Source organism: Limulus polyphemus, unplaced genomic scaffold (assembly GCF_000517525.1).
Source record: "Limulus polyphemus unplaced genomic scaffold, Limulus_polyphemus-2.1.2 Scaffold4874, whole genome shotgun sequence".
NCBI classification, from domain to species: Eukaryota; Metazoa; Arthropoda; class Merostomata; order Xiphosura; family Limulidae; genus Limulus; species Limulus polyphemus.
In genome coordinates this window covers 1-26,655 of record NW_013670484.1, presented here as the reverse complement: position 1 = coordinate 26,655, position 26,655 = coordinate 1, and the positions used below count along the sequence as shown (strand labels likewise).

General features: G+C 32.6%; 1 protein-coding gene across 2 annotated transcripts in view; it reads right to left on the bottom strand.

The window, feature by feature from the left end:
• The window catches only part of LOC106471808 (glycerol-3-phosphate dehydrogenase [NAD(+)], cytoplasmic-like), a 30,836-nt gene extending 6,398 nt beyond the window's left edge, over positions 1–24,438 (bottom strand). Inside the window, exons 1-8 of one of the 2 annotated variants that reach the window (XM_022400416.1) lie at positions 24,328–24,438; positions 23,284–23,471; positions 22,721–22,904; positions 12,262–12,402; positions 8,871–9,009; positions 3,247–3,359; positions 1,368–1,595; positions 994–1,100 (exon numbers count right to left, since the gene is read on the bottom strand). In XM_022400416.1, the coding sequence (XP_022256124.1) occupies positions 994–1,100; positions 1,368–1,595; positions 3,247–3,359; positions 8,871–9,009; positions 12,262–12,402; positions 22,721–22,904; positions 23,284–23,333 (962 nt within the window). In that variant the 5' untranslated portion in view covers positions 23,334–23,471; positions 24,328–24,438. Of the gene's footprint in view, positions 1–993; positions 1,101–1,367; positions 1,596–3,246; positions 3,360–8,870; positions 9,010–12,261; positions 12,403–22,720; positions 22,905–23,283; positions 23,472–23,918; positions 24,182–24,327 lie in introns of those variants that run through there. The other variant, XM_022400417.1, reaches the window with a different exon arrangement.
• Positions 24,439–26,655: the final 2,217 nt, after the last annotated feature.

The following is a 26,655-nucleotide window of genomic DNA, read 5'->3' as shown; positions in this document are numbered from 1 at the left end:
TGAATCATATTTTTATTATGAACTAAATATAAAATTATGCAATTATTGAACTTAAAACTACTAATTTGAATGTAAAAAACTATAAAAAATCACAAACTCTTTCAGTTCAAAGTGCTAAGCTTAATTCGCGTAAAGACCATGCACTTACTACTTAATAAATCTTAACCCTAACATTCGTGGATCAACTTCTTTCCTAAAAATATATCTATTTTGAGTTAATTTTTCAAATAGATATATGATACAACATGACTTAAGCTACTACAGAAAAATAATAGTCACATACATCCCATTCAGTTTTCTCCAGAAGCAACTTTTCTAAGGCTCATAAAAAGTATTATTGACCAATAATAAATACAACTTCTACATTAAATGGCAGTTACTATAATGAGCACCCTTCACGTTCATACTGTAAAACCCAGAGAACAACGTATCGTCACGTGCTTTGCTTATCAGCCTATGATTTGTCAAATGTGAAATACAGCGATTGGAATAACATCGTGCTGAAATTGACACCCCTCGACTAGGATTTGGGGGCCATTTTGTCTTATCGTGAGGGCAAAATCACATTTGTGAATTGAAATAATTATAGAGAACTTATCTTTTTATTGGATTTCAGATTTTTTTTTGTAAATAGAAGCATAACATTGAATTATTTGTACAAAATTGTATTATTTAAAGAAGTTTAAAGAGAAATTTAATAAAATAATGCCAAAATACGTTTGAGACTATAAATAAGCATTCTAAAAGAAAACAATTTTTTCAAAATTTTTTTAGCATTTTTTTCCTTGCACTTTAGCACTGCTCCTGCCATCTGTGATTGGTATCTAAACCTTTTTCTAGTCTGTTTTCTTTATAAAACAGTGTCTGGGTGTGTTAAACCTCAGTTGTAAAACTTTTAGTAGTAGGTAAGGGGTTAATGCTCTGGTGAGGCTCCAAAATCCTTTTAATATAATGTATTCAGCCCTCTATATAATAATGTATAGTAACACTCACTTGTATTCTAGTTCTTTTCCCTTTAGAAACCCATAAACCAGAGCTGCTGTTTCTGGACCATGGATCACTTGACCTTTGAGTACATTTTCTTCAAGCTTACTAAAAACCTAGAAAATAATAAGAATTGTAGACAGTGTAAATTATAAATAAAGCCATAAGTAAGAAATGCATACACTGGAAAGTTTATATCTTGACATAGAAGTGTACAGACCTAAGATTAATAAATTTTTGAAAGTTTTCTGTTCATAAGTGTTATATACAGGGCAACAAAATGAACAACTAACATTTCAGCTATGCAACGGTAATGTGCATGTGAGAAAGTACAAATATTAAACATTTCCTAATACTAAGTCACTACTTTATTATGGACTCACCTTTCCTGTAATGAAATATTTAGCTGCTAACCAGTCCCTGTGGCCATAACAAGATGCTACCAAATCACCAACTCCACAGTTTTCCAAAAATGTCCTTAACTTGGCACCAGGATAATACATTCTAGTGAACCAGACCATTTCTACTAGACCTAAACGAACCACAGCTGCTTTAACATTTTCTCCATAACCTAGTCCATCGATAAATCCAGCAGCACAAGCCACAATACTCTATAAACATTGAAAAAAAAAAGTTTAATTTTACAGTGAGATGTTTAAATACCACTCACAATACCGTGAAAATACATAAAATGTTGAAAAATATTTGTTCTTTCACCATTTAACTGTAAAATTACATTCTTTACTTCCTACTGGAAGTTTGTGATTTTCACTCTTATTCACTCTCAGCCTTGTAACAATGTCTGTCTACACCTTTCTTAAATGACAGCCCCTTATAAGCAGCTGGGTCTCAAGTAGGTAATTTTATTTTACAATTTTAGCTGTGTGTGTGTGGAACCTTGGTTGAAAGAGCATTTAGATTAAACTTTTCAAAAAAAAAAAAGATAAATTATTTCTATCCAGCTTTACTTGCTTCTCATCATTGGAATTAATTTTTCAACATTATTTCATTCCTTTGTTCAAGAAAGTTTTAGCTGTTTATATTCTGTACCGATAAGTGGCAGTTATCATTCATTTATCTACAATTTCTTTGTTTCCTGGTTCTTTGTTTGAGATTCTTGGACAAAGGTACAAAAGGGATACCTGCACAAGTTATCCCTAATTTTGAACTGATAGACTTGTGGAAAGGCAGCTCATTACTGATCATCTCAGCACTGATCCAGAAAATTACAATAACTGGACTGACAAAGAACAAATTAATTAAAGAAAAATCTTTACAATAACTTATGCTGGTAACACAGGAAAAGAGCTTTTATCCTACACTATCTATATGTTTTACCCAAAACATCGTCATTAGTTTGTTTTTTTGAAAAAAGGCCATGTTGTTAATGAAAGGGTTTAATAATTTTTTTTATTTCCATACCCTTACTTGCATAATTTTTCTTGTGAATAAAACACCAAATCTGTGTGATGAATAGCAGTGTACAAGAATTTATCAATGTCCAACATATTTTAAATGTGAACTATACATTACATAAACACAAAAATGTATGCAAATTCTGATAACAAAAAAATAAGTTCATATATAGCATATTTAACCAAGGCAGGGTGATGAACTCCTTTCAAATAAAAGAATAAAAGTCACCCATTTTGGAGTAAGTTGGAGAATAGTTTATACTTTCACTGAAATGTTATTGTTTACAAAACTTTAACCCTCTTTTTTTATGCAAATACATAAAGCAACAAGATAATAGCAAAAAAAAAGTCCAACTTTACATTGTGATGTAATGTAAATAATTATAATTTTGTATACAAAACATTACATTACAGCTCAATCACTAGTAAAATTGTGTTTTAATACATGATAATTTGGCTTATGCATTCTATAGAAATGAAATTTGATATTTTGGTCCAACCTCAGATTTCATTTTCAACTATAAAAATTTCCTGTAATTCTTTTAATTTGGTTAATTTTGGATATTTATTTAAAAACACACAACATAAGATACTTTTATATACCAGTTGGTGATAATTCCAGCACTATTTAGAGATACAATATTAAAACTTTGGTATCAGTATGATTAACAGCTGTAATACCACAAAACATTAACTTAGCCAGTATCATTATAACTTAAAGTGAACCACTACATTTAGTTAATTTGTTGATGGGTACAATTAATTAAAATCTTGACAAAAGTTACGGTCTCATAAACTTCCTGTATGGCAAACTGTATCTGAACAATAAATATTTTCCAATTTCTACCTTTAAAGCACCACACAGCTCAACAGTTGTTACATCATTAATACAGGTTAAACAGAAATAGTTGCTCTTCAGTAAAGTACTGAACAAATGAGCTACTTCTGGGCTGGAACAGCCTGGAATGAAAAAAAACAAACAAACTGTATATGATAAATTGTAACACTTGAAATATTCCAGAGTTTGTAACAAACTAGAATATTTTCATTCTGTTATACACATTTTAGTTATGAATTTTTATGTAATATTTTTCAATTACAGTTTACGATTCTTTAATATTTAATAGTAAATACAATATATTATTTCAATTTAAAGAAATCATATCAGAGAAGCTTTACACTAAACTAAGAAAATGTTATCATGTGTTAAGGTTACTTTTAACTTTTTTTTTAAGGTTTAAGGTACTTCACATAGCATTAGATAGTTTTATGGTCATCCAAAATCATTCACACAACTTAACTTTACAGCATACTGAATAGGAGGGAAGAAAAGTGTATTAAAACTAAGATTTGTATTTTATTGGTAGGGTAAATTAAATTGGTTATATTATTTTAAAAGCAATAATTATTAACTGAATGTTCACAGGGTCAGTCCCATTGAATTGACTCTATATTGGAGAAGGAATTTGGACTACTATCTATACAATATGTGGCAAGTTTTTTGTAATAAGTATAAGTTTGTTGTATACAAAAATCAGATGTGTTACAAAAGTATTTGTAGTTGAGATATGTCTGTAAATTGATAATACCAGTCTGACTCAGGCTCTTGAAATTCAAAGTGCAAGGTGATGTTCACTTAAATAATAAAGATATTTTGCTCTTACTACAGTTTGCATATTTGCATAGCCTCTAGCACTTCAGAATTGTATAAATAGTGAATATTCAATTACAGCAACTTATGCAATAGATTTTAAAATTAAAAACAAGATCAACGTTACCGAAACATGTAGAGTCTTTTTGATTTTGGCCGTCGACCAAATATAAATTTTATTGTGCATTTTATGCTTTGTGCTACCATCATCAGAAGTAAAATCCTACATGACGAGCGAGTAATTTTATAAAGCAACGGTTTAAATCATAATCTGTGAGGGTGGTAAGAGTATTGTACATAAGAAGCCGATATTTGTTTCCAAAACTGTGCATTATCACCAGCTAACCCTCCATCTCTATTTAACAAAGATTTATATATTTTACAGCACAAAATTTATATTGATTTTCTAATATTTAATTCACTTTGGCTATTAGATTCATTTAAAATTCTTCTTTCTTGCCATTGTATTGAATGATCTGTTTCAACAATATACTCAGCAAGGGGACATATTAGCATTTTTTTGTTATGTACATAACCTTTATGTTCATTAAGATGACAGTTAAAATTACAATTAGTTTGACCAATATATTTTTTATTGCATTCACACTTAATTTTATGTGTACCTTTTTTCTCTAAAATGTCTTTTTTATCTTAGATACTAGGAAGTATTGTTTTAATTTTGTTAAATGGTTTAAAAATGGGATTAAAATTATTTTTTCTGAATACATTGGCAATCTGGCTAGTTATACCTTGTATATATTGTAATAGAACTGTACTGTTAATTTTATTATCATAGACACTGTTTAATCTAGTACATTGCTTGATAAAAATTTAATTGTATTTTCTTTGTATTACATGTTCAACTATATCAATATTATAACCTCTGTCATTAGCAATGCTTTTTATATAATTTGATTCGTTTTCCAAATTTGTAGAATCAGAACAAGTATTAAATGCTCTGTCTATACAAGTATGAAAAGCTGCTAATTTGTGAGAAAATGGACGACATGATCTTTGATGTGGCAGCAGAGAGACTGAATATGATTTCTGATAAACAGTTGTGGAAATAATTCCATTATTATTTCTTTTAACAAGTACGTCTAAAAAAGATAAACAATTACATTGTTCAATCTCATACGTAAACCGAATAGTCTTAGAAGGATCAACATCACTTAGATAATTGACAAATGTTTTTAACTCAATATCTCCATGCTGCCAAACCAAGAACAAATCTAATCCAACAATCAAGTTTTAAAAAAGCATTATCAAGAGCAATACATTCGAAGCTATCCATATAAAGGTCACATAGGAGTAGAGAAAGAGGGGAACCCCTGGCTAATCCAATATTCTGCTCATAATACTTTTCACTAACTTTGAAAAAATAATTGTCAATACAAACTTTAGTTAAATTAATAATGTCAACAATTTTGATTGAAGAAATGGAAGCTTGAACTAATCGGTCCTGAAAACAATTAATAGCATCTTCTACTGGGACTATAGTAAACAATGAAACTATATCAAAAGATACCAACTTATGAGAAGAATTAAGTTTAATGTTTATATTTTTCTCAACAGAATTTTAATAGTATATTCATTATTACTCCTCAAATACGAAAACTGTTGAGCAATGTACTTTGCAACATACTGTGACAAGGTGCCTATACTAGATACAATAGGTCTAAAACTATTGTTCAATTTATGAATCTTAGGTAAAGCATAAAATCGGGATGGACAAAAATTGGAAAGAATCAAAACTCTTTTTTTTTTTGTTCAGGTGATAAAGTTATATATTGGTCAACATGTTTTTTATCAAGCTATGAAATTTTGTTGTAGGATCTAAGGGAAACATACAAACCATTACTTAACAACTGATCTACAATAGAAATGTAAGCACATTTGTTCAACACCACTACACACCCTCCTTTGTCAGCATGTGTAATAACAATATTATTGATATTCTTTAAGGGCTATAAAGCTATTTTTTCTTCTTCCATCAAATTACTGTTCATTTTGATATTTTGTTTTGACATTAATTGCTGGCATCAATATCTTATAACATAGTTTTAATTTTACTATCATTAATTTGTTCAATGTTAGATTCAATACTAGTTATTAAATCTTTAATAGGTAGAATTTGTGGAGTTACCACAACATTTAAGCATAAACTCAATATATTAATTTGCATGTTAGTAAAGGTTGACATCAGACTTATTAATAACTTATGGGTTACATACTGGTACTATTTCAGAAATTTCCTTTTTTCTTAGGTGTAAATAAAGATTTAAACTTGATATTTAGTTGCTTACTATACTGTTCATTTTTTTTTCAATTTTGTTCCAACAGTAATTCTAATACCAAAGACTGCTGAAACCATCAAATTCAGGATCTTTTCTAACATACTGAAGATGACTTCTATAGACAGCAGCTTTAGTTTGAAGATTTCATTTCTTTTCTCTTCTATCTTGATCTTTAATAATTTGAATTTAGTTTTTTTTCCACAAGACATGTTGTATGTCTTTTTTTTTTATTACAGTTGACACTGATGAATTTTGGTATTACCACATTGTTTTTGCCTTTTTTTATCTTTACTCTCCTCTACCACAAACTGTCACTAAATCAGCAGGTAGAGTAAAATGAATAGTTGAAACTCTGATATCAAATACCATGTTGAAAGATACTGAGTAAAAGGATGTGGCATGTGCATTTTGACCCTACCTGTATATAAAACATTGATCTAGACATCTTAAGTTTCATTATGTTGTTCCTACAAGTACATGACTCTTATGGAGTTTGGAATGCAAACTTCAATATATGGGTCTTACTCATTAACCCCAGTGGTCCTGTCCATTTATAGTAAACTATTTCATTTTAAACTTTCTTTTCTCACTTCAGATGCTGAATGGTTAGGTGAAGGTCTTTCTGAGTTTTATTGCTCATATTTTCTCCTAATGTTTATTTATGATTTTATCCTGTATATAAAGCTCCAATATATAAGTTAAGTTCAAACTGTTAGACAATACACCTCCAAATTTCTTTGAGTTTTACTTTGTCTTTCACAAGTACCTATTACAAAACAATTTATTTTCCAAAGTTGTAGCTTATACCTGTTTTATTTGTTCACCCTTTACATGTAATGCCTTTTGAATTTGGAGTGGTTATCCAAAGTTTTTTTAATATCAAGAAAAGATGACAGATGCAGTTATCTTACACTTGCTTTCCTTCAGATGCTAAAAATTAACATGACTGAATTGTTATCTTTGTAATATATACTTTAAAAACTATTTCAATTCATTGTTTTAATTTTTGAAAAGTTGTAATATTTATGTATAAGGATTTCCTATATCATAAAATAAATTATCAAAGAATGATCTTTTGGGAAATACCTGCTGTGTTTAAGTCTCACTAAAAAACTAAAGGATAGAGTTGTGACACTTACTAGTTTGGTCTCAGTTCAAAAATGTATTTGAGGGGCCTACACAAGTGTAAGCCATAATTTATTGTGACAGTTGCAGTAATAGAATAGTGTAAAGATATATGTAGAGTAATACTGAATTAACCTAAAGTTTATGCTAAAAACACACAGACTGAACACAGATGTATAAAACACAATGAAACAATCTATATGATTAAAAAAGTAATATGTGTACGTGGATGGAAAGCTTTTTTAAACTTCATTAAACTAAACAAAAATGAAATTAGGAGTATGGAATAGGATCTGTCATCTTTCAGAGCCACACCCCTGACAGCAGTGTTTATGTGGTAAGGTTCTGTGTATGAATTTCTTTATTTTTGTTTCAAGTACTTGAGTACAGGTACAGTTACCTTGTTGATTTTTAATACTTACCTCCGATACCAAGCTTTTGAAAGTGCCAATAGATCTGTTGTCTCTTACTAGACAAGTCAATCAATTTGTCATTTTTGATCAGACTTTTGAGCTCAAAGTGCCTCTTGTACTAGAAGTGTTGGTGGGTACCCTGTGTTATGGAATAGGCTTAACCTCACAGTCATTGAAACATCCTGCACAGCCATTAGTTTGTTCAGAATTCTGTTTTAATTATTTTAAATACACAGCACTGCCTTTATATTTTATAAACTTTGTGCATTCAGATATGAAACATCACAAAAAAAAATTTTTTCATATAAAAAGCATGAGTTTTTCTCCCAAGTCTTTATTATAACACAACCATGCATGCCTGTGTTTGTTTCAACTGGACAATGGGTAGCCACCTTTACTGAAGGTGGATTTATCCAACTGGCATTATTCCCTCAAGATTTATTCCTGGCCGACCAACTCACCCAAAATGCTGTTCCAGAGTGATTAGAGCTTATGTTATTTAGTTAAAATATTATCATCACACTTATCTAGAGCAACTAGTGATACCAAGAAGTGATCATTCCCATTTGAAAATAAGGGATGTCGTAACCTTAAAATATCACATGAATTATTATTAGAGAGTATATTTGTCTACTTGCATACAAAAGGTGCAGCTTTACAGCAATAATCCCCAGAGGTAGACCAGGTGTTATTTCAAAGGAATGAGAAGAAACAAAGTTAAAACAAAAGAAACTCAACTTTCTTGCCTGAATACCACAGAATGATAGGCTTTCTCACTCCACTGATTCATAATGTATGTTAAATAACTTAAAATGCATGCTTAGCACACTGCTAACTTTAATTGTTACATATTATTACTTGGTCTGTAATTTCTTTAAAAAAAAAAGGGGTCAATGATATTAATTATACAAGTATATGTATCAGAATATTTTGTAACCTGAAATTTTTCACCTTAAACATTTCTCAAAAAAATTTCTGTGTATACCTAATGTTGCTTCAGCCAACTCTTCTGCTGCAACTTCAGAGGCAAAAGTTGCTCCCATCAATACACTTACTTCAATTCCTAGAACACGTCTGATAACATCAGAACCTAATTCCAATTTTCCATCTTTTGCAATCAAACCCTAATGACAGAAAAAAAAGTTTCAGCAGTTTGTGTAGGCACCTCGATTTAAACTAGTAAACTAACTACCATATAAGGTTATTTCTGTCACAACCATATTTTTCTATTATGTTTTAAAAGTGGAATTCATATTTGTTATTGATAATTACTAAAATAGAAGTTCATGAAATCTTATCCATCAGTTCATCTTATGTTGAACAACTCAAACTGAAACAGACCTCCAAACTTAATGTGCATTTCACATACAATTTTCATAAAATAAACTTTATTCACTATGACATTGTAATTTTCAAACTGATACCTTAACCTTCACTGACTTCATATCTGAAACATGTCTACGAAGAAAAGATATAAAAGGTAAAAAAAAAAAAATTCCTTACAGGTTTGTTATTTTGAGCTTAGAATTTAGATTTCTGTAAAAGTTACACATGTGTAATCATATTAATAACTGAACCATAATCATCTCAAAGAAAATGGAAAATGTTTAAACCAAAATCATTTCATTTGTTTTTGAGAATTTGTACTTTAAAGATAAAAAAGAAAATAATTAAATTTGTTTCACCAAAATGCTAAATAGTATGTTTTATCATAATTAGAAAAACCTAATATACACTTAATAAAAGGAGATCCATTTTGGAATTTCTTAATTACATTTTGTGATCTCATATATCTTGCTAGTATTATTTTTAACAGTTGATCAGAAAACATAAATGTAAACTGCATCACAATGTAGAACAAAAATCCAGTTACAGATATGAAACATTCCAATGTTATTGGAAAAATAAACTTAAAATTAATTGTTGTGTGACAAGAATATTTGATGACATAACCAGCTCATCTTGCCTAATTTGAGGCATCAGTTATGATTAAGTTTAGTGGACTAGTACAAGGTAAATGTGAAATTTGTTTAAATACAGTTGTCCCTTTCTTGGAAGTCCCATTATATTTCATATATTGGCAAGAGTGTTTAATATCAATCTTTAGGCTAGTTTTTAACAGGTTATTTAGTAAAAGCAGGTTTACCAGAGTAATGAGACAATTTTCTTCCTGGTTAGGAAACTGGGAAAACTATTACAGATCCATCAGGGAACATATTTCAGGTACAAACGGCACATGTCAGAGACATGCAGAAGTTTGAAAACACAACAATGATGGCAGAGAAGCCAGGGATACTTCGTAATTTGCACTCTGGAGCTTACATAAGCCCATATTAACTTTGTTAGATGGCCCTACCCAAAGCCTGTAGTGACTGCCGAGTTTAACAGCCCTGTTGCCACTTTTGCTGTAGGAAAGACAAAACAAATTCCTTGTAAAGAGCCCTTGTCAAGGCAACAAGCAAGTGGGTGAGTCTATTTTAAAATGGTAGGAAATAATTCAAGGTAGAACCCTGGGCTGCCAGAGCCAGCCCTAAATTAAGTTTTTTACAAAAAACCCAGGGGAGCCTCAAACATGATTTTCACGGGGAGGTACTACATTTTGCATTACGCTCTGACTGTAATAATTGCTTCATACATTTTTGTACTAGCATTACATTACAAAGTTATTATGGTAAGTTGATTCCCAAACAGATTGCATGTGATTAATGGATGTTGTCATTGTTGCTTTAGTGCTGCAGTCCAATAATTCTTGTATCCTTTTGCCATTGTATTGTTTCCTTTTGGAGTAAAACATAACTAACAGGTCATAAGTTTGGTTTCATTTTTATACTGCAACCACTAAGTTGATACACAAGAGGACTGAAACTTGTACTCCAATTGAATCATCATATTTAAATTGACAAACTGGATGTTCTAATATCAAAATTAACATTATATAGTCTTAGAGGGTTTAAGTTAATCAAGATTACATGCTTGAGTATTTCTATCATTTCTATATCACTGTTATCTACAACAGGTTCCAAGTCATTATCAGCAGTAAAAGATAAAGGTAGATCTACAATGGCTTATGTTCAATTTGTTTTAAGCTTAGGTAGCCAAAAGTCTTTGAGAGTGCCTAATGTACTTTCTCAATAGATGAGGCTTAATTGATTAGGTAAGTGAAGTAGACTATTCTAACACATTTTGATATAATTAAAGACTAGGCCTAACTAATCAAAGTCATTTGGGATCATTAAGAAAAACAAATAATGGTACTATAGACCTAATTATGATAAAGTAGTTCCAGATCTTGGTAGACAAGTGTAACTGTAATGTTGATGATAATAAGTGACTGCAAACAACTGCTGAAAAGACTGCTATATATGTTTGAGCACACCACCTCTATAATCAGAAAAACCAAATGACATTGCAAAATAGTTAGTTTTTAGACTTTTCTGTAATATAAAATTATATGTAAGCATATGCTTTGTATCAGAAATGATTATAGCTTAGTAGAATCTGTAGATTGGCTTTTACTATAGAGCTATGATTTTTTTCCCTATAATATTACAGACTTAGCTTGTGTCAAGTCTAGCTGTCTAAGTACAATAGCAAAGTGCCAGGTAAATATGTAAATATGAGCCAATCCCACAATTATGCATCTTGGCTGAAAAATTTAAACAGTGCTTAAAGGCTTTTTTGTCTTCAAATTAGTATCTTGTATTTTTCAACTGAATATTATCTCATATGACACAAGCTAAACTCCAAGAAACATCTGACATGAGGGATGACAACCAGTCAACAGCATTTATTGCTTATGCAGCTACTCTTAATTGAGTATCAGGATTGATTATCACAGTTTGTGTCTTCACAGCTGAAAATGCTTAAAAGTATATCAGTTTGAACCTGGAACATTTTGAGTTGAAGCCTGGTACATTAATACCTAGGCCATGTCTGACTTCTTTTTAAAGTTACTCTGATCTATTCTGCTTTTCTTTGGGACTAAGTTAGTAACCCTAGTTACTCCTAAGTTAGTGATTTTGATTTTTGACTAATGACAGTTGAATATTCATCATAAGAGTTAGGTATTTGTAACTCATTAGTAAGTTGGAACTGATAAGCACACTCAATCTTACAGGCAACAGTGTTTCTGTTATATAAGTTGTGTTGATGTAACTTACATTTAGATCATAATTGTAATTATACCCATTTTTGATAACAAGAAAAACTGAAAATTCAACAAATTTTCATATTATGTCAAATAATCAGTACTATGGAGAAAGCAAATCATCTGTTAAGCACCACAATAATTTTGTTGAAAGCATATTACATAGCAAGAAACAAGTCCTTTTTGATACAAGTTCTGTAAAAAAAAATTATAATTATTTCAACATTACCTTTATTAAAGATAATCCCACTACTGATTGTTTTATTCTGCCAGCAATGCACTTGCATGTTTCTTCTAGAAACTTGTGAGGCACAGCAAATATTATAACATCAGCATTTTTAGTTGCCTGGATGATGTCAGTCTCCACTAACTGAGATAGATAAAAAAACAAACCAACTGGTTTTGGTGACTGTTGTTTATTCATTTAATAATTCCAAATAAACCAAGTAATATGTGTGTGTCAGAAACAAGTGCATCAATGAATGACAGTACACTAAATGGAAATGCAATACATATCATAAACAACATAATTTCTGGAGACATTCAGAAGTACAATAGCAATAGATAGTAGAACAATGTATCATCCTTTAGAGAACCAATAGTGTCCTGGGTCAATAGTTCAGGGTAAAAATACAACTTCTGTAAATGAAAAATAATAATTCAAGACAAAATTTTATTTTACAACCATTTAAATAAAATATTATGTGCTTTCTACAATGGTTAGTACTGATTTTACAAAAACTTCCAGGACTTTAAAATCCTGTCACACATGACTGAATTTATATAGTCCTGGAACTTTCTTTCAGACATCCCCACCAGCAGAAATTTCAACAATCTCAGATAGAGCTGGGTGACTTAATCAACATAATCAATTACGTATGAGAGTTGATTTCATCAATTATTGTCATGTAAGCTAATCAATTAATAATTAAATCAATAAATGTCATGAAAGTAATTGAGTAATCAATATTACTATTTCAGATTATTCTAACAACTGCTTAGTCAAAATTACGATTAAATCGATTGTTACAAAAATAAACTACTAATCAATATCAGCATTTCTGATTATTACTGTTTTCAGTTACTACAATAATTAACTAATCAAAATTATGACTAAATGGAAGATCACAAAAATAACTAACTAATAGAAATTAGTTCTTTTGATTATTACAAATATCCACGTAACCAAAATATTGCCTTTATTTTTGTTTGTTGATAAACACAAAGCACAGGAAGTATTGAGAACCAATTTTAGCATTATAAGTTTATTTAATTTCAAGTTTGTTCAGGTTTGAGCATGCATGGCCTGGTAATTTAAGGTAGTGGTATTGGATGGGTAGGGTGCCTCGTGATTCAAGGGTCTTGGGTTTGATTCCCATTACCACCAAACTGGCTTGCCCTATTTTTGTTCTGGTAAAGATACTAAGGTTATTTGCCACTGTCACAAATTTTGAACTATTGACTATAGGAAAAACAACTGGTTGGTAGTATCCACCGCCAATGTAATTACATAATTGTACTCCTTAATGTTGTATAAAGAACATTTTTTAATACAAAAATTAATAACTGTCAGTGTTTTTATTTGAAGAAACATGCAGCTCTTATAACATACTTTTACAGAATCGATTTTTCATTACTCAGAAGTTTCAATTCTTGTGAGAAAAATGTTTTTTGTAATGTTGTTGTCTAAAATAAGTGAGAATGCAAGTAGTATGACTTCATAAGTAACAAATTAAAAATGTTTGTTTTTAAACAGGCATCCTCTTCACTAACAAATGCTATAATTTTTCCAAAGTATGATTATAAATAATTTTAGTTTAATTAATAATATACTTTAACCAAAAAAATTTGAAATGTTTGTTTTTAACTGTTTATATTTTCAAATCAATCACATTACCAGAAATAAAGATACATGCTTTGAAATTGCTGGATTATAACTCAACTGAGTTATTTTAACTTATTTAGGTTACCTTAGGATTATATGGTCAACACTAATTGATCTAAAAGTTAACATTTTCTTACACTGAAAATATCTTTCCGATAGGTACTTACCTCCTCTCATGTAAAGCTATCTCAATCTTCTTTCTGCCCTCTAAAAATTGATGAAAAAAATTTCACACTCAGTACACCAGTTTAAATATCCCACTAATTTCATGCTGCTATTGAACGTGTACATAGCATGTGACTACTCTCCTCCAATACTATTGCACCACCTATATTGGTGCAGCTAGCTCCCTCTGCCATTCCCATTCAATCTTCACTTCTAAGAATTGACAGGCTCTAAAAGAAGAACACCGGCAGTTGGGAGGAAGTGTGTGAGAGGGTGGTAAGTTCCTATCGGAAAAACATTTTCAGTGTAACATAAAATGTTAACTTCCGATATGGTCTTACCTCCTCTCACACAAAGCTAGAATCCCACATTGCAAAGATGGAGGGGCCAGTGTAGGTGCTCAACACTGAAACCAAACTGAAAGTGACCATCCAGAAGAAACTTGTGTGCTCCGAGATTAAATTGAAGCACACATGTGGGGTACCATGCTACATCTAGAACAGGTATGCTCTTTGCCTTTGAAGGAGGAAATGAATCTGATACAAGCAGAAAAAAAGGATGTGCACAAGTGCAATTTGGTCTCAGATGTGCAATCCATAGTAAAATATAGACTGAATAAGCAATGTAGATACCCAACCTCAACTGGACAGACAAGGCTCCATAACTCATCCTCGGCATTAGGAGGTTGAAGATCAAAACAAATAGTGTAACATAAACATAGTGGCTAGGGCACATGGATCATGTGACATATACTCATCAACCACAACCATAAGTAAACTAAGTGTCATACATCAAGCAACTGGAATTACAAATAGGAAGTCAGCAGTCAACCAAAACTGGACAAACTCCCAAAACCATCATAGGAGCAAGAAACACAACAAACTGAACATGCCATTACAGGGTCATGGTACTGCCTCAACTCAACCACAACAACAGGGCAATATCTGTAATCAGTATTATGAGAAGAAATAATAACTCGCCCAATCATAAATGCAGGGAAGAGACATCCTGCATCCAGAATTATGGAAAATTCCCTTAACCATAGGAACAGTGTATGTACATCCCATTGCTGGTATTACAAGGCAGACAAAGCCCACCAAACTCAACCATACTCGACCGGCAAGTCAAGAAACAACCAAAAAAACCAACTTTGAAGAGTGATCTACTCCAAGTTTTGAAGCAAGAGTGAGCAAAAATTCCACAATCTAAAATTGACGAGATGATTCTCACGATGCCCCAAACGATCAACAAACTCCACGAAGCGAAAGGAAGATCTACTAGATATTACTTAAATTATAAATATATCAATTCATGTGAATATGACTGAAAAATTAAATTTTTTCTGAAAAGGTGGTATCTATTTACTTGTGACCACACTGTGTAATATAACACATATACCACTGGACAAGCAGCCAATGGTTTTATAGAAACACCCCATTTCAACTGTGAGCATTATAGAAGTATACAGATTTAGTACCAATATAATATTAAGCATACCTGACCAGGTAACACCCACCATCAGGTAGGATCCCAAAATATGATGTAGATCAACTAAATAAGATAAAAAATAATAATACATCGACTTACCACAGTCAAAGGTCAACAGATGTGTGTAGAAAACCTACAGGAGGGAGACACAGGTAGGTCATGCAGAGAATGTGCGACAACTGTATTGGGAGTTGTCCACATACCAGCCTGAATGATCTTCTATAAAGGATGGCAAAAATCGAGCAGCTAAAGACATAATTAAATGACAAATATGGTGTCAAGAAACATTATGCAAACAACAACCTTCTATGGACAAGTTAGAATATGACAGTCGTACAAGTTGAAAAACAGAACCAGTGAGCGCAATAGGCAATAGACCACTGGAAACAGAAGAATTCTGAGGAACAAATAGACAGGAACGAGAATCACAAAAGATAACAGTGCGAGCCACATAACATAGCATGGAACGAATGGGACAAAGTAGTCAATCTAGATCTGAACAGGAGTAAAGGCTAAACAACATTCCCAGGCAGCCAATATCATGGGAAGGAAGGCTCATCCAGATAGAGTATAACATATGAGGAATACTAAAGGATGTGGGAAACATTAATGGTATAATGCAGGGAAGAGGAGGAAATAGGTTTGAAGGGAAAGATGACACAAAGAACATGTTGCAATGGGTTAAAAGGGAGAACTGGACAGGGCATGAAGGACAACACTGGGGTCCCACATAGGCAAAACAAAAGGACATAGTGGACGGACGAGATGAAAGGAACAGAAAAGGAGGGAAATAACCTGGGAGTTGAAGGCATTACAGAAGTGGATGAATGGAAGGTGTTCAACACAGCAGCCTTATAACTAGCAATAGTTGACATGGACAAACCCTGATCAAACAACCAGGTGAGAACTGGGATAGATAAGGAACAGAAGGACAGGATGGGTGGAAGCCATGGTGAATGGACCAAAGTCTGAAGGAAAACCAATGCTACTGGTGCACAGACAAGGAAGAAGGTCGAAAGGTATAGGCAAAGAAAGATGCTACACTAGGGGCGAGTTCCTAAGTTGAGACAAGGGACCGGTCAAAAGCCACATAAACAAATGGAGTTTAGTGACATTAGAATGAGCCATGTCAGATTGTGGTTGTCAGAGAGGAGACCGTGACAGAGGTAAGGGCAGAGGATATCGCTCCAACAAGGGCCAGAGCAGAAGGAAGAATGTCTGAGCAAGCCAATACAGAGCAACAAGCAGGATACATCAAGGAGTGGTCTGGAGAAGGGAAAAACTCTGGAGAGGAGTCTGATTGGATGTTAGTATATATGTGAAAACACACCAAGATTGCCAGGTAGTGGTTGTGAGCCCAATAAAGCATCTGAAAACACAGATATCTGGATTTGATGCATCCTTGCTTGGTGATATAGCAGACAACAGTGGACTAGTTAGAATGAATCACAACCACCCACCTCCTCAGGCATGAAAGGAAATCATACAGGGCCCAACAAACTGCCAAAAGTTCCAGGAGGTTGAAATGGAGAATAGCCTTCTTGACAGACTATTGACCAGAAATTTCTAGCATTGTAAGTCCACAGACATACCACTGTGCCACTGGGGGGCCTCAGGGTAAAGGATAATGGGATGGTGCAAGAGATTGTGGGAGAAGTTCTACTGGTCGAGAAGCATCCACTGAAGGTAATGAGAGCTTCCAAGGAAGCTCACATCCACTAAAGAGAGAGAGAACCCCTCACACAATGAAAAATGGAGAAGGTACGGCAATTGAGACTGCCCACACCATATTCCCGAGCCAAAGTGGAGAAAGCGGGGCCCGACAAAGATGGGAATGGAAGATAAATACTAAATGGAATAAGAGACTGAGTGGGGTGAAGAGTGGACCTTCACAACTGGATCAGAAAACCCCACCCAAATAAGTAAGCAGGCATGCTTGACTGACTAGGTATGAGAAGAGATGAGAAAGAGTCAGTCTTTCATGAAAAGGAGAGTCTGAAGATGCAACAAGTGAAAATGACTGACAAAAGAACGTACCACTCGACAAAACACCCTGAGCCAAAGAAGAACCAAAAGAAGTGCCTGAAACTGGAAGACACCTCCTACATGTACAAACTAAAGAAATTTATGTGATGCTGGAACAGTTATATGAAGATAGGCATCCATAACGAAAATTTGGTCATCCAGAGTCACACTTCACCATGGAATCTTACTTCTAATCCAAAGTGACATGTAGTACTCCATGGTGAAGTGAAGTGGCTCCAGATAAGTATTCAACCAAGACTGATCTATGACGGGTCTTCAATTTCCCATCTGTTGAGGGACAACCATTAGATAGGAGTAAAATCCAGGTTGAATGGGCACCATCCAATCGACAGCCCCTATGTGAAGGAGGTCTTGAACAGACTAGGCAAGAAGACTGGAAAAAGTACAATCCTGATGAGAAGGGAAGGAAATCTGAGAAGTGGATAGAGGAGAAGCAGAGTTGGAGGCAGAAACCTTCAGATAGAATCTGTAGAATTTACAGAACTGTTGTGAAGTGTATCCAAAAGGATGCACCAGCTAAACTTACTGAGAAAGCACTCATGATTATAGTTTACAAAGTACATAAAAATAATTAACTTGGAAAACAATGAAATTCAACCTAAAACATAAATCAATAAGCAACACCTAAAGTACAAAACCACTAAAGGAACTTAGAAGATAAAAGAGACATAAATATAGAACTTATTTGCAAGTCCACTCAAAGAATCAATAAGACAGAGGGCACAAAAGTAAAACCTACCCTGAAGAATTATAAAAATCATAATAACCAAATACTGGGCAGAGAAGACATGAAAGACCTAAATTATCACGTGTGATAATCAATCAATCCACACAAGCTCACATAAACTGGCTAAACATGGATATACCTACTGAGAGTGAGGAATACACACTGAAATCTTCCAACAGATCTCCTGGGAAAAAGAACAATATTTGCAGCAACAGGTGGAAAGTGTTGTAGAAGGACATTTTTACTCAGTAGTTATATCCTTCCTCACAAAAAATCATAACATGAAAGGAAGAAACTGTCGGCCGAACATAAGACACAAACTCCCCATGAACCAAAGCCTGTGCTTCCCTAGCAGACATCATCTACCCTGAAACCTTGGGACTTGTGTCAGAACCATTGTCTACCATCACAGGAAGTATCTTATCCACCATATTAAATCTCAAATTCTTATAAACACATTAGAATTCAGAAAACAGAAATACTTCTAAAACAAACGAGTAAAAACAATGGAAAGCAAACACAACAAATCCAAAATTTGAAGTTGAAACTGATATAAATTTGTGATCAAGCACAATCAAAATTTCGTAATCACATGTCAAATGAGAAAGTGAGTATTACTCTAGAATAGTGGAGGGAGCTAGCTGTGCTAGTATACATGGCGCAGTATGATTGGTGGAGGGTAGTCACATGATCAGCCCTAGTTCGGAAATGGCACAAAATTAACGGGGTATAAAAGACTGGTGTGCTCTTAATGAAAAATTTCAGCAATGCTTAAAGGGCAGTCAAGGATTGAGATGGCTTTGGGTGAAAGGACTTCAGAACTTACTTAATAAAAACCATAGTTAGGTGAAAATAGGAAGATTAATGTAATGTAGTGGTTTACAAAATTATAAAGCAAATACCACTAACCCCCAACTCTAATCTTAGGTTTTATAAGGCACAAGATTCTAAGGATGATGTTTCAAGCTAGTGCTAGCTCAAAACATCATTTTTCTTTAAATTAAAATATAAAAAACTTGGTGATTGTTCAACCTATCATTTAATTTTGATATTTTTGTCATCTCTATGGTTTTAACTATAATTGTCTTTTTACAAGATTCTAAGGGTCAATATAAAGGAAAGAATCTTATTCTTTTATTTATTTTTGGCAATTTTCTTTTGGCCATCCAAGCAGTTAATTAAGCTAGTAAGGCCTACTGTAAACATGGAGTAACAAATCAGACTTGTCTGTGAAATATAACATATGACTGAATGCAAAATTATTTAACTAAGCCTATCCCTCTTATTTCAAGAAAAAACATTTATTTTTACTATCATACTGCAACATTACAATTAAAATGAAGTATATATTGATAAAGTAAGTTTCACAAGCTCTATACAAAATCAGGTCTGTAGTTGTAGCAGAAGTTGTTCAGAAACATCTTTCCTTCAAGGAACAAACATATCACCAAGCTATGCTTTTATCACTTTATTCCAATATATATGTGTATTTGCACTGAACTGTAAGCCATTTACTTATACAGTTGAAATTATCAGAAAAATAGCTTTCATTGGACATTTAGATCACTTATTAATGGCTTCTTGAAGCTGAAATATTGGCAATTACATCACACTAAAACAACTGAGGTTGACAAAAAGTAACTGACTAAAAAACAAATAAAACCATACCTGCATTCAAGTTACAAGTTCAACTTAGAGATATTTTGTTCAAAACTAGTATGACTTTTCTCATACAGTTATGAGTGCAATATTATACTCAGAAAAACTAAAAAAATTCAGAAACATTAATGATTTCATGGGTGTGCACTTAAATAAACCCTAAATCAAAATTTGGGATTTTTAGAATTTTTTATGTATAAGATTAAATAACTAAAATTATTGTTATTGAATAACACTCAACTCTGAAGTGTGGATGAATGAGTACAAAATTATTTTCTGTGATTGTTTTAATTCAATGGTGCAATTTTGCTCTTAAGGTGTGATAAGAGTTTAAAAAACTGCTTTTCCCAGGAGTTCAAGAAATTAAAATTTTAGAGCTCATTTTCCATGATTATTCATTATTTGAAAGACCTGTGTAAGCCCTGAATAAAACATTTTATTTAATTTTAATGTTAATTTTTGTTCTTGTGTTAAAACTTTTATTAAGATTATTAATTGTGAAAAACATTATAAACAGACTTCACAAAAAAAATTAAAACTTAACCAGACTAAATAGTATTTGTATTATATGAAAATGACAAAGGTTGGTATTACTACCACACTTTTACATAATACCAAATTATAGAATGAAACTATTGAAAAATAACAAATAGAATGGCAAAACAAAAACAGCATATTAGCCATACATGAATTTTAAACATTCGTTCTAAACATTTAGTCATGTATAGATCCATCCAAATAGCTATCATAAATAGTCCAATTCAATGTGAGGATGGCACTGTAGCATGTCATTCTTACTAACTGAAGAATACAAATTTATTTATACAAGTTTTCTATTTCTGTAACCTAATGACATTTACAAATAGGATAATTTTTAAGTTTTACTTGTATTTTTACCCGAAGTAAAAAAACATAACCTAACATACAGATTGAATTTAAATATTGAAAATGATAGCTGTAAAAGCCACTGGATGAAGCATGTGGCTTTTTCTTACCATGAAATCAGCACTTGTTTAAAAAAAAAATGCATAACTTTTTTCCATATGCTTAGTGATATTTAATGATTATAATTTGTAAATCAATAATGAGCTGTTTCATGGTTTCTGCACAAGTGCTTTAAGTACAAGTTAAAAAATGTGCTGATCCTTCCACAGTTTGCTTAGTAAAAAGAAAATTAGTAAATACTTATTATAAATATCATTCAGCAAAAAACAATAGAAGAATGAGAAAAAGAGCCAGGTATAAAATTTTCAGTAATAGAGAAATTTATCTTCTTGAATGAACTTGAAATATTCTTTGAAAAAGTTTCACAAAAAAATTAAACAACCAGCCTTTTATTCACCAGAAATAAGCAGAGGCCATTATCACTTCACATCTATCTCTTCCCATGAAAAATCTGTGGAACACACTAACCATATTCATGTTTGTGCCTTACATTTAACATGCAGCACTACTGGGTATAACTCAATAAATATAGTAATTTTTTACCAATCTGTTTTAATGAAAACACATAATTATGCAGGATGTGACATTAACAGTTCTCTAATAACCTGAAACAAGTGAACATTTGCTTCATACAAATAAATTTACATATGAAACAAGGATCTCCAATTGTGAAATGGCACTGTTACACCATTAATCTTCAATAATCATGACTAAAATTATTTATCTAAACTTAGCTCTTATTAATAATATGCACAATAAATGAATCCCAGAATAGAATTTATAAAAGATAAGTTCCAATTTGCTGTTATTTTTCTTTGTTAGCACCAAGATGCATGCACTTCTTGTTGTGACTGAGTTTTCTGTGAGGAAGCACTATGTTATGACCAATAAAGAAATATGCATTTTTATTGGTTTAGGACATAATGCATATCAAATTTTTAACCAATCAGCATTTGTGGTCTTCATAACCTTGTTAAAGTGCTCACAAAATTGTGGCCTAATCAAACAACTCTTAGAAATCACTGCTTAAATATTTAAAAAAAAAGACTGAATCAAGTAACTTGAACATAAACACACATCAGAAAAATGTTCAAAGCTCAAAAAAATGTGGAGAAGCAAAAGAAAGAATCTACAGTTTCTTGTAAAGAGAACCATTATTAATTTCAAATATTTACATGCAACAGTGTGAGAGTTTAACTAAAGTATTGTTTTAATGGCTATGCTTTGGCAATACATACTTCTAAAAAGAGGCATTTACTTTCCAGTTTGAGTACACTTTTTGTAAAAAATTCACTATGCTATTGAAAATCTAGTTTTCTATTATCAGTAAATAAGTAAAAAAACACCAAGTTATTAAAAAGCCAAGCATCTTTTCTACAAATAATCTATGATAACTGAAAGTAAGTTTTGAGCACATTAATTTTACCATCCACTTACCTGAACAGACAAGTGAGTTCTGATGTTAATTTTGAGTCCTGTAATGTGCCAAAATGTATAATCTGGTTTATACTACTATGCACTAATGAATAGTTGACCTTGTGGAAGCTATACTATGAAAAAAATATTTTATAAGTCAAGTTGTACATTCAATACAGCAATGGTTATTTTTGTAGTTAACATTCACAATCATGTGCGATTAGTGCAACCCATGAATTTAAACCAGTGGTGTTCACTTATATACAAACTAGGTCACCAGAGAAGAACAAAGTGGGATGGTATCATACTACCATATTCACTTTTGAAAATAAAATGCAAGGCTATTAGAATACTCACCACATTTGAAGGAATGGTAAATCCTGGAAGATATTTAACATTTTCACGCTGTGTACTTAATATTTCAGCCAAACTCTTGTTTCCTACTTCTTCTTCTTCTTCCCTAACATAAATTTTGACTGTAGAGTTGTAATATGGAATCCAGATGATGTTTTTGGCTACCAAACATGCTATTGTGGTTGCCCTAAAATGAAAGTAATGTTAACAATTTTTTAAAAAGAAAAATATCCAGTTTTGTATGTACAAAAAAAAATCATTACATATGAGTATTTCACATAGAGTCTTATTTCTATACAAAAACTCAGAATGACATTTCTTAGTTTGTACATACTAAAAAGAAACTGGCTCATTGCTTATAAAAAATAAAAAGCTGAAAGTTTCCAAATTATCTGTTTCATTTATATCTACTGTATACTACAGAGGTATCCGCAGAGTTTATGAAAGTCTGAGATATATTACTGCTACTAGACAAATAAAAATATTGTAAAACTCTTACCATACCAGTTGGAAAGTACTAAGAAATTATAGTTGTATTACCAAATTTTTAAAGTTAATAAACTTACCAACTACCAGATCCTATAACAGCTACCTCTCTTACAGTCTGGTTTTCCATTGTTCAGGTGAAATAAGTACACAGGAAACAATTATCTCCAATTATGAGGTAGTACTGTTACACCAATCTTCAATTATTGACATACAAAATGGCTCCAGAATTATATAATTTTACTAGCCACTACCATATCATAGACATCTGTTAAATAAATGAAAATTGAATTATAAATATTCCATACATTTTTATATTTTCACAAAATTAACTTGGGTATTTTCTTTCTCAACAACTTTTATTGTATCCATTATCTCTACTCAATATAACAAAACTTTGTAAACACATTTCCATTATCATAAAATAAGGATACAGAATCATATCTTTTCTAAACTTGTAAGACACCTAAATAATGTTTACAAGACAACTTTCAAGCCAAACTTAATACTGTAAATACATGTACATTAAAATATTTTATAGGTACTTAATGCTTTAAAGATAACAATGCAAGTTTCTTTGAACCAAGTGGTTATTAATATTAATATTATTTTTTAAGATAAAATACATTAAAAATTTGGTCATTAAATTTCCAAAAAACTAAAGAAAAATTAAAGTTTCATAGAAAATCAAAATATATGAAAGTGAACAACCTACTTTGCTTGTACAATAACAATTAATATATCTAAACATATGGACAACAAGTGACCATTTTGTCCTTCAATTCAAGGTTATCCTTGCACATCCCTACTTTTGAAAATTGAAACTTAAAGCCACCATTTATTTATAATTATAGGAAAATTTTTAATTCTCTTTAAACTTGTACAATGTCAACCTCTACTATTGACAACGTAAACTAATCAACCTGTTACAGTGTTAGGAAAACAAGAGTGTCTGAGTTACGGCCTGGCCAGTTTTTTCAAATATTAAATAACCTCGTGTCCTCTTTTTCTTTGTCTTCAAAATATAGCACAAAGAAATCAGAGCCTTCATCTCATCAATAGCATGGATAATTTGTAAACACCTCTTATCCTTTTTTTTTCTCAAGAGAAAGTAAGTTACAAACCTCTTAAACTGTCTCTAAAAATAACCTTTTCATCCCTGGAATTATCTGCATATCCTTCCACTCTAGTGGCTGGATCCGATATAACCATGATTGTACCTCAGGCACGTGAACTCGCTAGTTGTATACGCGCGTCTATTGCAAACTAGGGACTATGTATCAATGAACATTGGAAGCATAATGTATAAGAAGAATCTTGTATTGGATTATTCCTTCTTCAGTCCTTGTCCTATAGACATTCATTAGTTTTATCCTATTTTATTCTGTGTAGACTTTATTAGAAACCTTCTAAGTTCTATCCAGCCTCAGCAACTAGTTTGTATTCAAACAAATAGAGAAGACGACCAGTTTTATGAAAGACACAGACACTTGTGTTATTTGTTTTCCATTGCGGTTCATGTATATTTTTATACATTGCACACCATTTTTTATTTTTGAAGCCTGCATGTTACTGATACTTTTTTAACTACATGATGGACATATCAGTGTACTTGGATATACTGTTGTAACGTCGTTCTTTCGTTGAACGGGTTTTTCAAATTATTTGGTGAAAATAATTAAAAGTTTAGTCCACATAATGACAACAAATTAGTTTATTTCTTCTTTCATATTGTTACGTCTCTGGTCATTTGTTAATTTCCCGTAAAAATTATTTCCGAAGAACTTCAGCGATACAAGTCCTTTCTTAAATAAAACTACTTTATTCTTTCTCAATACAACTTTGCAATACACTTAATTTCCACAGTCACTTTAAGTTTAACATACGCTATAACTCACAACGCTTCACGCACTTTACTTACGACTTGACTCGATTATCTGTCTCTATCTCTCTCTGTCTGCAATTCTCTATGCCGTCACTTCTATGCTCCGCTTTATTTGACAGGCTTATATATACAAAAAATAGAGGGTGTCTGGCAAACACTCGAGCCTTCATGATCCTTCTAGAAACTCATCACGTGTTACCAGCGTCACGTGACTTCTGTTGTCGTAATACTGCCTCTTCCATAGTATTGTTCGTCCCGAACAATAGCCACTTACATTAAACCAATAGATAATTAACAATAAGTTAATTAAATGTACAGAATTTACAAACACAAAATTAAAATTCAACAAAGTCTCTTAATTTTACAGGATGTATCTTCTTCTGTGCTGGTCTCCGTCTCGTTGGCTTCTGCTTCACGTGAGGTTCATCTGCTTCATCAGGAAATGTCCTATCACTGGTAACAGTCACATCAGTGGTAGTAACTTCATTAAGGGCTTCACTGTTTCCCTTCTCAAAACCGAGTAGAGTTTCTTCTTCGACAGTGGTTTTTCAGGTGATACGTCTTCAGCAGCATCATTTGTTCTGTTGTTCACTTCATCCCAACTGAAATGTCCTGGACCGTGTTAATGGCAAAGCCTGTTGGCATGCACCACCTTTGGCTTTCCTCGACGACCACATTTTATCCAGAAAGTCACGTCTGAGAGACGATCCACTATGTCATATGGGCCTTCCCATGGAGAAGACAACTTAGGAGACTTCCCTTTGGTCTTACTGGGATTATACAACCACACCTTGTCTCCTCGTACAAAGCAGACTTCCGTAGATCTCTTATCATAAGTTAACTTCATCGAATCAGCAGACAATCTCAAGTTTGAACACACTTGATGGTGAATATCATCCATCCTTTCCGATAACACTTTCACGAACTCTGGCACATTTTCAGGCAACTCCTCGTAAGGTGGGCGTTCTATTAACAGATCCATTGGCAACCAAAGTTCCCGACCAAACATTAGCTTTGCTGGAGTGTATCCAGTGGCTTCATGCTCTGCTGCTCTATAGGCCATCAATAGTGGAGGGAGTAAGACATCCCAGCCATCTTGGCGGCTGTTACAAAACTTTGTCAATTCCTGTCCCAGTGTCCAATTGTACTTTTCTACCATCCCATCAGACTGTGAAGTGGTGATGTCCTGGTCTTTCGTATGCCAAACAACTTGCAGCATTCATAGAACACAGCTGATTTAAAGTTACGGCCTTGATCCGAATGCAGTTTGTATGGCATACCAAATCTGAAGAAGAAATCACTAATAGCTGAATCTACAGTTGTAGCTTCCTGATTTGGTATTGCATATGCTTCAGGCCACTTGTTGAAATAATACATCACCACACAAATGTACCTGTTTCCAGCACGAGTTTGGGGCAAAGGAACATCAATGTAAACAGCTACTCTTTCCATTGGTGCGCCAACTTGATATAACTTCATTGGAGCACGTGCTTTATGCTTGGGTCCCATTTTAACACAACATGTACTGCAGGTCCTGCACCATTCTTCCACATCTTGCCTCATAGCT